General features: G+C 41.2%; 1 protein-coding gene across 4 annotated transcripts in view; it reads left to right on the top strand.

Annotated features, from left to right (window-relative positions):
- The window catches only part of CNTNAP5 (contactin associated protein family member 5), a 769,018-nt gene that overhangs the window by 422,959 nt on the left and 331,897 nt on the right, over positions 1-14,162 (top strand). For all 4 annotated transcript variants that reach the window (XM_033111359.1, XM_033111357.1, XM_033111358.1 and 1 more), the window contains exon 8: positions 5,269-5,533. In XM_033111359.1, the coding sequence (XP_032967250.1) occupies positions 5,269-5,533 (265 nt within the window). The remainder of the gene's footprint in view (positions 1-5,268; positions 5,534-14,162) is intronic.

Genomic DNA, 14,162 nt, shown 5'->3' with positions numbered 1-14,162 from the left:
GGCTGTCTGTCCTAGGCTCTACATCAATTCCCTCTTCACTCCTTTCAATTCCCTTTTTCCATAGAAAAAAGTTCTGGTACCTCAACATGGTATAAAAGATTACATGATTGCATCCCTTTCTGCCCTTGGCACTTCGTCTTGCCTGCTGTTATGCTGGCTTTTGGACTGCGGTCAGCTCACCTTCTGCCAGATACTTAAATATGCCCCACACCTTCCTGCTTCAGGCCTTAGCCATTCTTTCTGTCTCTGCCCAGATAACACTTCTCTTCAAGCTCCAGTTAGCTAATGCTGCTCTTCTGTAAAACCTCAATCCTGCTCTTCTGTCACCTCCTTAAAGAAGCCTTCTGTAACCCCCAGATTGGGATAGGCTTCTTTTGTGTATAACCTCATGTCCTGCTTCGTCATAGCAATTGTTGAAATAGCAGGTTCTATCTGTCCTCTGTCTGAAGAGAGGACCTCCTTGAGATGAATCAATGAATAGAATTTGCTTCCTCCACTGACACAAACTTGGTTCTGGTGTTTCAAGGACCTGGCTGTCTTTAGGAAGCCATCAAAATTCATGGATTGGATAGGGCACCACTTCAGCTCTTGTCTATGGTACAAGACAAAGTATTTTTACATTGATATGGGCAGTAGCTCTAAGATGATCTATGAACATATATTAGGGTCTCAAAGTTCTGTGCTTAATCCGTAGAAATCAAATTCTTTCATCTGAGAAAGTTGGGAGGGGAACTTCTGTGTTTTGAGGGTTACAAAGAAAAGGCCATGGCAGATCCCACAAAAGGAAAATGGGTACTATTTAGGGTACCTCCAAAAAAGCCACCTCTGTCTTAGAGCCAGCACTTCTGGGTCCCTCACCTTTTAGAGGAGGTGGGGATGTTTGTGCATAAAAGCATAAGGCAGTAAGAAATGCCATGTTAAGGACAAGGGGAGGACCCCCTTAGAAATACCAGCGATGTGTGGCAGTCACTGCCTTGGAGAGGCCTCACTAAAGTTTTGACTGGCACCCTCAGACAGTGAGGGTCACCATCCATCCTGGACATGGTGGTATTGTCAGAGGAGCATATCAGACATCAAGGATTTATCACCTTCAATGTAGAGTGATCTCCTTTTTGGACAGTGAAAGACCCTACAGGGACTTGTAAGATACAGGGAGAAGGGGCCTGTGGCTATGCTACTGACCTCCTTTTATTCTCATCTATATGGCCAGGGCTGGTTGATGTACTCTGGATATTGGACCACAGCACACCCCGTGTCATAACACACTTTGTACCAATTATGGTCAAGATGTACATTTGATGACTGTAAAGTGCGAAAGATGAGGACCACATTTATGTGTATAACTTATAAACTCGTGCTTAGCACATTGTTTTACAATGCTTGAGAAATCTTAAATGAATGTTGAAACGCCTTATAAGTGTACAGTAGAATGGAGAGAATTTGAGAAATGGAGTTCCCATCTTGGGAGCGATAAAAGTTGAATTTAAGATTAAAGAGGTGTGCAGTGTAGAATACATACTGTCGACTTTTTCCAGTCTCTGTTTTGACACTATTCTAAAGTCAATTGTCTTCTTGTGTTGTGTTTCCAAGTCATTGGTGGGGACTCCCTCACCCCTCACACACTGTCTTAAGAGGGACTCTGAAGTTACCAATGGCATTATTGAAAAAGAATAGTTCCTGTTGATTTCAAAAGTAGCACTTTTTCAGTTCGCTATTTTATCTTCTTTGTGTCTCCTTTGGTGGATGGGCTAGGAGTTGATACTGCTCAACACTGAGGCTTTTCTGCGGGCACCAAGCACAGCCGAGAGGGAGTGTGAGCAGAAGTGTCAGCCCGGTGGCTGCCTGATGGGGCTGAGCTGTAATCACTCATATTCCCAGAAGAGTTGGTCCAATTTGGTACAGAAGGTATTTCCCTTCCATTCCCATCTCTCCTTTCCTATGTTCCCTTGGTCTCATCTTTGGAGGACATAGTAGGGGTGTGCTCTAGAAAACTGAGTTTTGGACTGTTCAGGCCTGGGAGTGGGGACGACAGGGCACAGTGCGGAGGGAATGTGGCAAACGGCATGGAGGGGTGTGGCCTACAGAGGACCAGAGAAACTACCTAAAGACAGAGTGCATACCCAATACAGACTTCAGTGCACTTCCAAGTTTTCCTGCTCCCTGTTGAGCAAAGTGTTGACCACCACACATAGATCACTTTAACCCGTGAGAATCTATTTGGAGGCATCTATTTGGAGTTTTTGCCACTAGAATCTCGCCAGGGACACTGAATGTCTCAGAGTATCCCTCAAAGGATTTTGAGTTCCCTTGTGTGTTTCACAAGTATCTTCGGGCCATTAGACATTCAGTGGAATGGGGTGAGTCTGAGAAAGGGAGGTCCCATACCTCTTGTCAGATGTGAGTGAAATGATTAAATAAGGGGAGCATCTCAGTTCCCCTGGACCCCAACTATCCTGAGGCCCACCCTCTATGGCTGTCAATCTGGAGAGCACTCAGAAAATGATTAGGGTTGGGGTAAACATTGGATTTTCATTTAAGAGGGTGTGGGGGTTGGGAATGAGTCTCCAGGGAATGTGCCGCCCTGGGATGTAGAATATTTCCAACAAACTCAGGAAGAGGTTTTTGTTTGTTTGCTTGCTTTTTATCTCTCCCTTCCTTCTTAAAGGGATTCAGATAGAAAAACCTGCTTCAGGAAAGGAATTTTATCATAATCACCTTCACATATTGACTTTAGCACATATGAATTAAGGATGGGGCCATGAAAAGTCTGTTCACTACATTTCCCTCTGTGCCATTGCATCTGAGTTTCCTAAGAATTTGTTTGCCACTTTTTTCAGCTCCCTGTGAATTGCCTATTTCCCTTTGAAAGTCCCGGAACCGGTCACGCTTTTCTCCTTTGTCCAAAATGTCATGTATACTTCATTTTGCCTCACTGTTTTGGGGATTTTCCTGCTTGTGTGAATGCCCCATACACATGTATTAAAATGTTGATTTTCTCCTATGAATCTGCTGTATGTCATTTGACTTGTTCGCCCAGCCAGGAGAATTAAAGGGGTAAAGCAAAAGTTTCCCCGGCCCCCATAGAGGAAAAGGACCATTTTTACAATGGCCTCCACTTCTACCTCCAGCCTCCGCTACTGCTTCCCGACCATGTCGCCTTCTGGAAAGCCTCAAACTTGGAGTACAGTCTTGATCTGGCAAATTTGTTACCAGAGGATGTGATGCTGACCTCAGGGATAGAAAAGAGGAAGACAAGTGTTTGCTATCTCCCAACTTTGCTGTAGGAGTGTTTGTGATTTCCGTTCTTCCAGCAGACAGCCCTGCCTCAATTAATCTGCCATGAGTGGGGATATTTTCATTCTTGAATGGAAATCCACGAGAAATAATTTTAAAACAGAAAGAAGCAAATTGAAACAACAATGAGACATCATGAGCAAGCTGGTAGATTATTTTTTCTTTTAAATTGGTGGTACCCAGTATAGAGGACGATGATATAAGAGGTGGTGGCTCCAAGTCACATAAATGCAGGTTTGTCTCCCATTGTCACTGAGAAGGAGGTATAGGGTTTTTGTTAAATTGCGTACCTTCTCTAAGCCTGGTTTGTATATTCTTTAAATGGATGCAGTGTTATTGTGCTGAATACATGAGATATGTATGTCAGTGCTTAGCCTCCTGCCAGGCACAGTGGGGCCGTATAAACTGTGGGCAATGTTTTGATGGATAGCAGGAGCTTTACCCTTTGACACATTAATTACCTTCTGGGGATGTAGCCTAAAGAGAAAAACACATCTAAGCAACTAGCACAAATGATTAATGCAAGAATATGCTCATAGCAGCGCACTCGATGAGTTAATCATTAAAAATACACTATTGGTAGAAGTTTGTTTGGAGAGGGCTGCTTGTTTTCCGAGATGCGAGCTGATCATAAACGAATGTGGTTGGGACGTAGGGAGGGTTTTCCAGACTGTGAGGTGTTTGAAGCTGAACAATTAACCTGCTCTAGGATTTGGAGCTCTACTAGGTATCTAGCTGGCCACCTTTGTGGAAAGTTTAATTCAGCAGCCAGGCAAGCCAGGATGGTCCACCGTTGGAAATCCCTGTCTTTTTTGCATAAGTGGTGCTGGTTATGGATTGAGTGGCCTTGGAAGGAATGATTCACATGGAACTGGCTGTGTCTGTGACTATTTAGGTGAGAATCCTGTGTTACACTTAACTGCATTGTTGTAGAGATTAGTTTGGAATCTGAAATTGATGAATGATTGGGATGGAAAACAGCATGTGGTCCTCTATGGGATTTGAGATAAAGATTCCAAATGACTTTCCTCAAATAACAGCTCTTCACAATTTATAAGGCACCCTAGACTCTCTCTCTCTTCAGTCATCTTCTGTAAATGACTCCAGGGCCTGGCTCATTTGGGCACATATACATAGTTCTGTATTTTCCTATATCTTCCTGCTATCCGAACTTCCTCTCATCATCCGGGACCAGTTTTCACTCCCTTATGCAAAGAATAGTTCTCTTCCTCTTCTTTCCGGCTCTAGTCTATGCACACTTAATATTTCCTACCTGTAGTCCTTCATTCCCCCTCCACTCCCTGTGTTACTGAAAACACTCTGAATGAATTAAAAATCTGCTACTTTATTGCTTCTAAGTTTGAATGATAACTTTAGCAAGCATAAAAAAAGGGCCTTTAAACTCTGCCTCTCGGTCCCTGGCCCTCCCTGCCCCACTTAATGTTCAGAAAACACACAGCGTGCCTTTTGCCAAAAAGCCCAGCTGGACACACTCATTCCTTTCCTTCCCCACGTTCTTCAAGGAAAGCATCACCCCTCTCGTGAAACCTTTGCTTATGTGGTTGTTTCTTCTAACACTCCCGTGGGGTCTAGCTCTCTTTTAGCACATTGCACATTATAACTAAGTTTCTTTCCATGTATTATCCTAGTGTTTGGCACGTAGTTGACTTGCAATACATATGTATTCAATGAATGAATGTAATTATTTTTATATCTGGTTCCTAAAAGATGTTGATGCTTTCCATCCTCCATCTCCCCACCCAGCCCTGTTTGCAGATCCTTAGCACAGGGGTGGAAAACACTGTTTTTGTTGGTGTATCTGAACAAAGCTGACACATTTTTCCCTTTAACATCTTGTAGCTGAATGTGGAATGATCCTGAAATTAAGGTCAACTTCAGGTGGTTGTTTATATCAGCTGTCAGATTGCAGAATAAAAAATGGCTTTTATATGTTTGATTTTTATTGTTTTCCAGGGCAATGTCACTTTTTCCTGCTCCGAACCACAAATTGTTCCCATCACATTTATCAACTCCAGCAGCAGTTATTTGCTGCTGCCCGGCACTCCCAAAATTGATGGGCTCTCAGTGGGTTTCCAGTTTCGAACATGGAACAAGGATGGTCTGCTTCTGTCCACAGAGCTGTCTGAGGGCTCGGGGACCCTGCTGCTGAGCCTGGAAGGCGGGACCCTGAGACTCCTGATTCAGAAAATGACAGAACGGGCAGCTGAAATCCTCACAGGTACGGTCTCCTCACCACCTCTAGGTCGGTTTCTAGTTCATTCAAGTCAATGAGTGTTTGTGATTCAGACCAAAACGTACAGAACCCAGCTCCCAGGGATGAGAGATGACCCAGTATTCATAAATTTCCTCTCAGTCTGAAGAGGCAAGCGTTTTAGCTATGTGAACTTCGACAAGTCCCATGACTGCCTTGTTCCTCAGCAGTCTCATCTGCGAAGTGAGAATAAGAATTCCTATCGGATATTATCGAGCATAATGTAGACCAATTGCGAGTACTTTGCTAAGTCTCTACAGACACGGCACGTGCTGTATGGAATGCTCACCATGCTCATTCAAGGTGAGCATTTTCCACTTTATAGACAAGGAAATGAAGAGTCATCGTGCTTAGATCGCTTCCATAACCACACGGTAGTAAGTGATGGAACTACAATTTCATCCTGAATTGGTCTGCCTTCATCTAAAGCTTCCCTGCATACCCCACTACCATCTGACTTTCTACAGCCACCAAATTCTATAGAAAAAATGAAGGAGTTTTGAAAATATATATATATATATATATATATATATATATATATATATATATATATATATATATATATGAAATATTAAGAAAGTACTAATACACATAGCATCTGGGTATGGCAAAACTTTTAAAACTTGTCCCCAAATAGCTGAAGTTTGGAAAGCACTTACTTTTATAGCAATATTGTATAGATTCTAATGTACGAGTATAGCAGCATGAAACAGATCAATGAACGAATCATGTTGTAGAGACTCTGGTTCCACTGTTTCTTCACCATGGAAGAGTGGAGCTTTCTCCCTCCTCCATCTGTTGTCTTATTAATGTCTTCTGTCTTTCAGAAGCAGTGTGTTGACTTAGTTGACAAGTACTTAATGAAGTCAGACCACACGCCAGGCAGTAGGGCTGCAGCACGCTGCTGGGTCCACAAATCCTCTCGTCAGCCTCTCTGATTGTACAATGTGAATCAAATCCCCTTCCTCCGTATACCCTGGGCCAGTAGCCATTCTGGATTACAGTACATTACATTTTAGATTAATTTACCTGTCTTTCATCCCCCACTGGACTGTGAGTTTTGTTGTTGAAATAAATTAGAGAAAATTAAGTTTAACAGTAAAGGACATGACTTAATCGTCAAGATCAGGTCAGATTATTGGAAAGCCCCCAAAACCAATAAGTGAACAAAAAGGCCCATTGAACCGTTGGGAATAGCAGAGGGCTTAGGTATGGGAGTCAGACAGACAGGTTCAAAATTTACCTCTTCTTATGACTCTGTGGCCCTGGATAACTTCTTAACTTTGTCTCATATGTAAGAGAAACTACATTAGTTATCTATAGCTATGTTACAAATTATACCAAAATGTAGTGGTTGCAAACATTTATTATGTCTCCATTTCTAAGAGTCAGGAATCCAGGCCCACGTTGGCTGGGTAACTCTGGTTGGATGCAGTCATCTCAGTGTTCAAGTGGGGTAGATCTCCTTCTAGTCTCACTCATGGGGCTGTTGGAGGACTGAGAAGATCCGCTTCCAAGCTATCCCTGTGGCCTCCCCAGAAGGCTGCCTCATGAAATGCCAGCGCTCTAACCCCAGCATGACTGATTCACAAGGCCCCAAGACAAAAGCCAGTCTTTGCCATGTTGTGTTCATTAGAAACAAGAAAATTAAGCCAAGGGAATTATAGAAGAATATGATATTAGAAACCATCACTCATCGGGGACCCTCTTAGAATCTACCTATAGCATGAGGTAAAAAAGGAAATTCTTACATCACAAGACTCTAGTGGCGATTAAATGAGCTAGTATATCTAAAATCCTTAACACAGTATTGAAAACCTTTTTAACATGTTTTCCCTTCTGTTCTGACTCAAGACCTATAGCTAGAAAAGGTCTCACTCCATAGAGTCATTACAGCTGAGTGAATTCGTGCAGTCACAGGACTTTTATAATATTTATAAGATTACTTTTAATGGAGGTGAGTTAATAACTTAGAAACATAATATTTTTCACGAGCAGAGTTATAAAAGTTAAACCTCAATCCGCCTTATTTGAAGAAGAAAAACATAAGCCGGCATTGGGCTTGTTCCATATAATTGGCGAGATGTTTGAATACAGAGACTTGTAAGACTCAGGTCAAAAACACAGCTTTAGTACAGTGCAAACCCTGGCCAACTTTGCTCTAAAGCATCTGGGTACTGTACTGCCTTGATTATTAGCACACGTCAGCCCATTAAAGCCTGTTTATGAGCGAGAGAGTGGCTGATAAAAGCCACTCGGCTACGGAAAGAGAAAAAAAATCATCAGTTATTTCAGGCCTGGCTCTCAAAAAAAAAAAAAAAAAAAATCACACACAAAACAAACAAACAAACAAACAAACAACACTAACAACAACAACAAAAAAAAAACAAGGAAAAGGAGATTTTTAATATGTGCTGACTGAGTTCCTGAAATCTGTCTCAGAAGTCTCTTGCTTGATTCTTTCTTCAGTTTTGGAAAAAGAAAAAAAAAATTGAACTTCTTTCATTTTTCTTCAAAATGGATCAAGGCTTTGTATCTGCTGGCATTTTTCTACCTGGGGGAAAAAGACAGAAAAGCAAACAAACGAAAACAGCCTGCCTTTCCCTTACATTAATGAGTAAACTTGTTTCCCAATCGCTAGCGATCACATTGGCTATATAAGAGATGAAAACAATTCCCATAGAAGAAACTAGAAAATAATAACCGTTGTCCCAATAAGTTTTGAAGGTCAATGGAGCAAACCTTGACGCAGGGGACATCATGGAAAACAGAAAATGGCACCCCATATCATTAATTGAACAGGGAATCCAAATATTTCAAGATTTATTTCACACTAGTTCGGGTGTTTCTAACATCCTAGGTCAGAAAAAATAAGGTAACCCCTAGAAAGCCAGGGCACCAATGCCAGGCTCATTCACTCCTGTTCCCAGAGCTTCCTAAGGTGTCATAGCTTGAGGGCAGGGTGGGGTTGGGGGGGGGGCGTTATTTTGGTATTTTGCATTGGAGACCAGAGAGAGAAGTGCAAATTTAATGCATCCTCAAATTAGAAGGTATCTGATTTTACTTGTTGTAGGGGATGAAGTGTCCAGAAAATGAAGGACAACAGTATAATCCGTCTCTTTTATTTTTCTTTATTTTCTATTTTTGCCATACGTTTTTTCTTGAAAGCGTTGTACATATGGATATGAGGAAAAGTCAAGGACACTATTTCACTGGAAGTGATATAAGAGTGGAATCAACAATGTCGTGGATCTCTTGGGGGTCAGACATTGAGCTAGGATCCATCACGTAATACTGCAGGAAAAACAAAACAAAATAAACAAACAAAACTCATAAAACTTAGGAAGTGGTTATTGTTTTGCCAACATGCATAGGAGGAAACTAAGAATCAGAAATTAAATTACAATGACCAGGAGAGTGTTCAACCTCAGGCCTTTCCTTTGGATTTTCAAGTTCATGGTGTTTACGCTGTATCTTGCCGCCAACGATGTTCATGTTTTTATATTGTCAGTTGTTTAAATAATGCAAATGTAAAGAAATTCTGCTTTAGAAGAAAGATCTACAGACAAATGTACAATAGGCTATTAAGGAAAATAGGCTATTTAGGATCAAAGTTGTGTTTTCCCAAAACATTTTACTTGGTGGTCCTATTACTGACAGATTCTTAAGTAGAATTGGCACAAGATAGTGAATCCATTGTCTTTACAGAATTGTGATCTACTTTACAAGTCTGTAGATTTTCTTTATCTAAGGTTGTCTGAGTAATATTACAAAGTAAATCATACATATCTATGTATCAACACACACTCATGCACACACACACCAATATTCATTCAGTATACGTGACATTCTTTTTTCAGACCTTTTAAAATGCTCAGTACCTATTACTTAGTAAGATTAGCATCTAAGCTCTGGGGTACTAAGTGATGTGAGGTGCTAGTAAGAGTCTGTCTGCTTCCGAACACTTTGTTCCATATTGCACAGCTGTTCCCATTTTAGTCGGCCCTGTGCCCCAACCCCACATGGAAATCTGGGGGCGGCACAGGAGCAGCGAGAATACCATCGAAGTGTCCTGCTACATGGAGAGCTTTGCCATTTCCCCTTTCAGGAATCAGAACAGCCACTTTGGCAAATCTTCATTGAATGAACAAATACCTGGTTTTCCTATTTCATGCATTTCAAATCTCAATTCTTTAACACTCCTCCTCTTCTGAGGTACCAGGTGACACGGGGACCACTCCTGTTCATTGAACAGTAGAGACCATGTTCTATTTTTTTAATGAAGGAAATGGTTGCTGTTTTAAAGACTCTTAAAAAGATGCTTAGAATAAAGACTGGTATTGTTCAAACCAACTTGAATTCCTAAGAAAAGAGGAAACTGTACAAAAGTAAAGGCGACCACCTGGTTTGCTTCTTTGGGGAATCAGGGCAGAATGTTTTAAATTTTGTGTAATCTAAAGAAAAAGCTGGTACCACTGTAGTTATTTTGAAAGTGAGCTGACATTTCAATGTTATTTTTTGTGATGGCAGAATGCTGGGGAATGAATGAAAATAGGATGAAAGGGGTCTGGGGGCTTCCGTCATTAGAGTTTGAAGTCGGCTTTATCTATTGTAGCCCTTCTTTAAATATCAGCTATCCGCTGGAAAGCGAATCTGGGCCAAGAGCTTGAACTCGGGCTTCAGAGTTTAGGGCTGCAACCTAACTGTGCTCTGCATAGATGTCGAATGTGGGTAAGCTTTGTTCCGCTAGACCGCATTGTCCTCCACTGCAAAAGGAGAGAGTTGGTATAGAATTGCTCAAGTCCCTTCTAGAACTTTATTTGAGTTCTGGAAAGAAAACAGTAAGTCAGCCCTGACCCTTATGAGAAATTATCAAGAGTCTTGTTTTGAAAATGGGGTAAATGGCCTTGACTAGGTGTATTCAGGGCCCGGCCCCCTGCCAGAGGTTATGTTTCTCAATTCCCAAAATTGTGGTGCATTTTATGGAGTAAGAAATGTGGACTTGGCCTCTTTTATAAATGAATTTTGTGAATGAGATGCTTGGATGTCCCAGAGAGGTCATGTATATAACGCTCAGAGACCCATATAGAGTTTGATGCCAAAGATTCAAATCTATCATTATTATTATTATATTATTGCTTTGGTAACCTTCTTTGAATAACACTAGAATACTGTGTGTGTGTGTGTGTGTGTGTGTGTGTGTGTGTGTGTGTGTGTTAGTAATAGGGTTATTAGAATAGTAAGGCATTCAAACTAAATAGAGGAATTTGTAGGTACTGGAGCTATTTCGTGTGGAGAGAAAACAAGACAGAAACATGATAAGGGTCTTTGCATGTGGGATAAGCTTTCTCACAGATGAGGGTTTTTATGTGTTTATGTCGCTGCAGGAAGCAGAACAAACACAGTAAGAACAAATGGCAGAGAAACAAACCCCTTTTGGTTTTTCATTAGAGAATATTCTATTCGGAGCTTTCCAGCTTCACAGTATAAATGCTTTGCTATCACTGGAGGCACCAATCCCAGAGTAAAAATGTCAAGATTAAGGAATGAGTCTCAGCACTACTGAATGGAAACCTAAAGACAGGGGAGGAAGTTCCCAGACTTCTTATCTGGCAGCTGGGCACTGCTAAGGAATATACGAAAGTGAAAGCCAATCACCAAGCACAGAACAGAATTCTTGGGCAAAAGGAAACAGTCAGCAAAGATCCAGAAATCAACCAGATGCTTTGGAAGTTTTCAGTTGAGGCAAATGGCGTATGAGGAGGCCATCTCAGGTCTTGCCATTTAATTTGGAGGTACAAGCAATAACGTTCATTTTATTTCCTCAACCACATTCTAATTTCTCAGTATTTCTATAGTTCCTTGAATAGTAAGAATTAGAGAGAAGGCATTCCGAAAATACCAATTAAGCAATCTATTCTAATCAGTCGTTAATTTTCTATGCTTAATACACTGCTGTGATTAACCTGTTTTCTCTGGCTGAAGATGTGATGAAATTCTAGCAGCATAACCTTGATCAGCAGCCATAAATGATATTTATTTGATGTTTATTTAACATCGTGTTTATAATAAATATAATCCCAGAGCTATGGTCAACACCATCCCACTTGTCTTTTAGAACTTATCTCAATTGTTATTTTCTCAAGAAACCTTCCCACAGCAGGTCAGATGCCCTGTTATCCAGTCTTCTAGTTTTTTCTTTTCCTTTGTAGCAGTGCCCTAAGTATGTGTTTATATGTATATATTAATTTGTTAAGACTGCCGTAACAAAATACTACAGATTAGGTGACTTAGAAATTTATTTTCCTACAGTTTTTGAGGCTAGGAGTTCAGGATCAAGGTGTCAGGAGTGTTGATTTCTTCTGAGGGTCTCTCAGCTGGTTTAGAGATGGCTGTCTTCTCCTTGTCTTCACATGGTGTTCCCTCTGTGACCTTTATAAGGACACCAGTCATATCTGATATGAGCCCAGTCACATGCCCTCATTTTACCTTAATTATGTCTTTAAATATCCTATCTCCAAACACAGACACATCATCAAGTACTGGGGGTTAGGACTTCAGCATATGAACTGGGGTGGGACCCAATTCAGCCCATAACCCTGTATATTAATCATGTGTCTGTTTAATTGCCTGTTTCGTGCTCCTTTCACCACTAGAATGCACAGATCCATGGGAACAAGAACACTGTCTGTCTTGCCAAGGTCTAGTGCAGCACGTTGCTTATAGCAGGTCTTCAATAACATGTCTCATGCTTGAGCAACTGTCTGAATGAATTAACTCATAGAATTGGCCTCCAAAACATTTCTAAAAGATATCATTTGAAACGTAAAAACAAATTAATAGTGATTTTTAACAAACATTCATGTTACAATAATTATATGCTGTAGAATGTGTTAAACCCAGGAAAGAGCTGTATTCAGGGGAAGTACTAATTAGATAAAGGCCAGTGGAGCTCCCAAAGGTGGGGTGGGGGGATGTCTGGGAGAGCTGCTTTGTGAAAGATAGAAGTGCTCACTCTGATTAATACTTGTGGCCAGATGGTTTTAGGCTACAGCCCTGCAATTAACAGAGCTGCTCCCCAAATATTGCCCTTTTTCAGATATGCCATTTGTATCTAGTCACCATCTGCACATCAAATAAACATGATAACTTTGTGAACTTCATCCTCTGCTTCAATTAAGTTGTCATCAATGTCTCTGTGCTTTAGCTAAGATAATGTTGATGAGAAAATCCTATTAGCAAGGGAAGAAAAACTAGATAGCCATGAAACCAAGATTGTCACAACAAGCCGTCTAGATGAGCACAGATTTCGAGTTTCAGAAGACAGAAATATAATGAGGCATTCCATTTTATGGGAAACTGAGAAATGCAATCACCTGAGCTTCAAGATATCGAGCAAAGATTGGGGATGTTTACCAAAGTAGTTACCTCTTGGGCACCTTTAGCATTTTCAGGTCTGAGTAATAATAAAGGAAGCACTTTATTTCTTAACTTACACTTTCTTCTTCACCACACACTTAAAAGAAGAATGGAGGAAGCTAGATTTTTGTGATTACATTAGAATAATCTAGTATTTAAATCTGCTATCACTTCCTTTGCTCTTTCATATTTTGTACTTTAATGATTCTCTCATATAATTCACTTTGTTTCCGTTTAATTCAGGAGGCTGTTGAAGTGTCTAGTCTGGGCTGGTTCTATACTCAGATCTGAGGATGGAGGCACTGCCCTCTGGGAACTCACAGGCACTACTGGGAGTGGTGGTATTGGGACTTTTATAATGTAATAGGACACATGCTCAGGATACCGGGTAGCTTAGAGGAGAGGCACCAGGATGTGTGAGAAAGGGCAGGCTTCCTAGGGGCAGGAACAACTCAGCTTTGTTTTTAAGAATGAGTAGAATTTGGCCAAGCGAGGAAGAACAGAAAGGATGCTCCAATTAGGGGAGAGAAATAAGAGGAGATCTCAAAGTATCAGACTCACAGGAGCTCAAGATGCCTGGGTCACAGATGGAAAGGAGGATGGACCAAAGATCCCACATCATTTTTGTCAGGGACCCTGAGTTTGAGCTGTATCATGAAGGAGATAGAGAAGTGTCTACCTCTGGAGTGGAGCTGCATTTTTATCATGTGGATGTTTGAGTTGAACGTTCAAGTCTATGCTAGGGAAACAACACCTCCATCATCACCACAAACATGTCTCACTTCCTGTCTGACTCTAGCAAATGGCAAACCCTCCTGTTTTCCTCTCCCATGCTGATTACGGGTTTTGAGGATCCAGGTTACCTTAACATGTGAGCCCCGCTTTAACAACTAGGAAAGGATTACCTGTGATTTATGGTCCATGCTCCACAGAGGGCTCTCTTGTTGACAGTTGGCAGTGGAATTCAGCTGGTCTGATGCTCAGTCAATCAGTGAGCATTTGGAGAGGGCAGAATGTGCCCTGTTGACGCTGAGTGTGGGACACCAAAGCATGACTCAGACTCCAACCCCCAGGAACTTCTAATTTCGTTAGGGAGATAAGACTTACACAGATGAATTGGTAATTAATAGTTCAAGGCAGTAAATAATATGAACTAAATGAATAGTTCAAACAGCAG

Source organism: Rhinolophus ferrumequinum, chromosome 8 (assembly GCF_004115265.2).
Source record: "Rhinolophus ferrumequinum isolate MPI-CBG mRhiFer1 chromosome 8, mRhiFer1_v1.p, whole genome shotgun sequence".
Classification (NCBI taxonomy): Eukaryota; Metazoa; Chordata; class Mammalia; order Chiroptera; family Rhinolophidae; genus Rhinolophus; species Rhinolophus ferrumequinum.
This window is presented reverse-complemented; position numbering and strand designations above follow the sequence as displayed.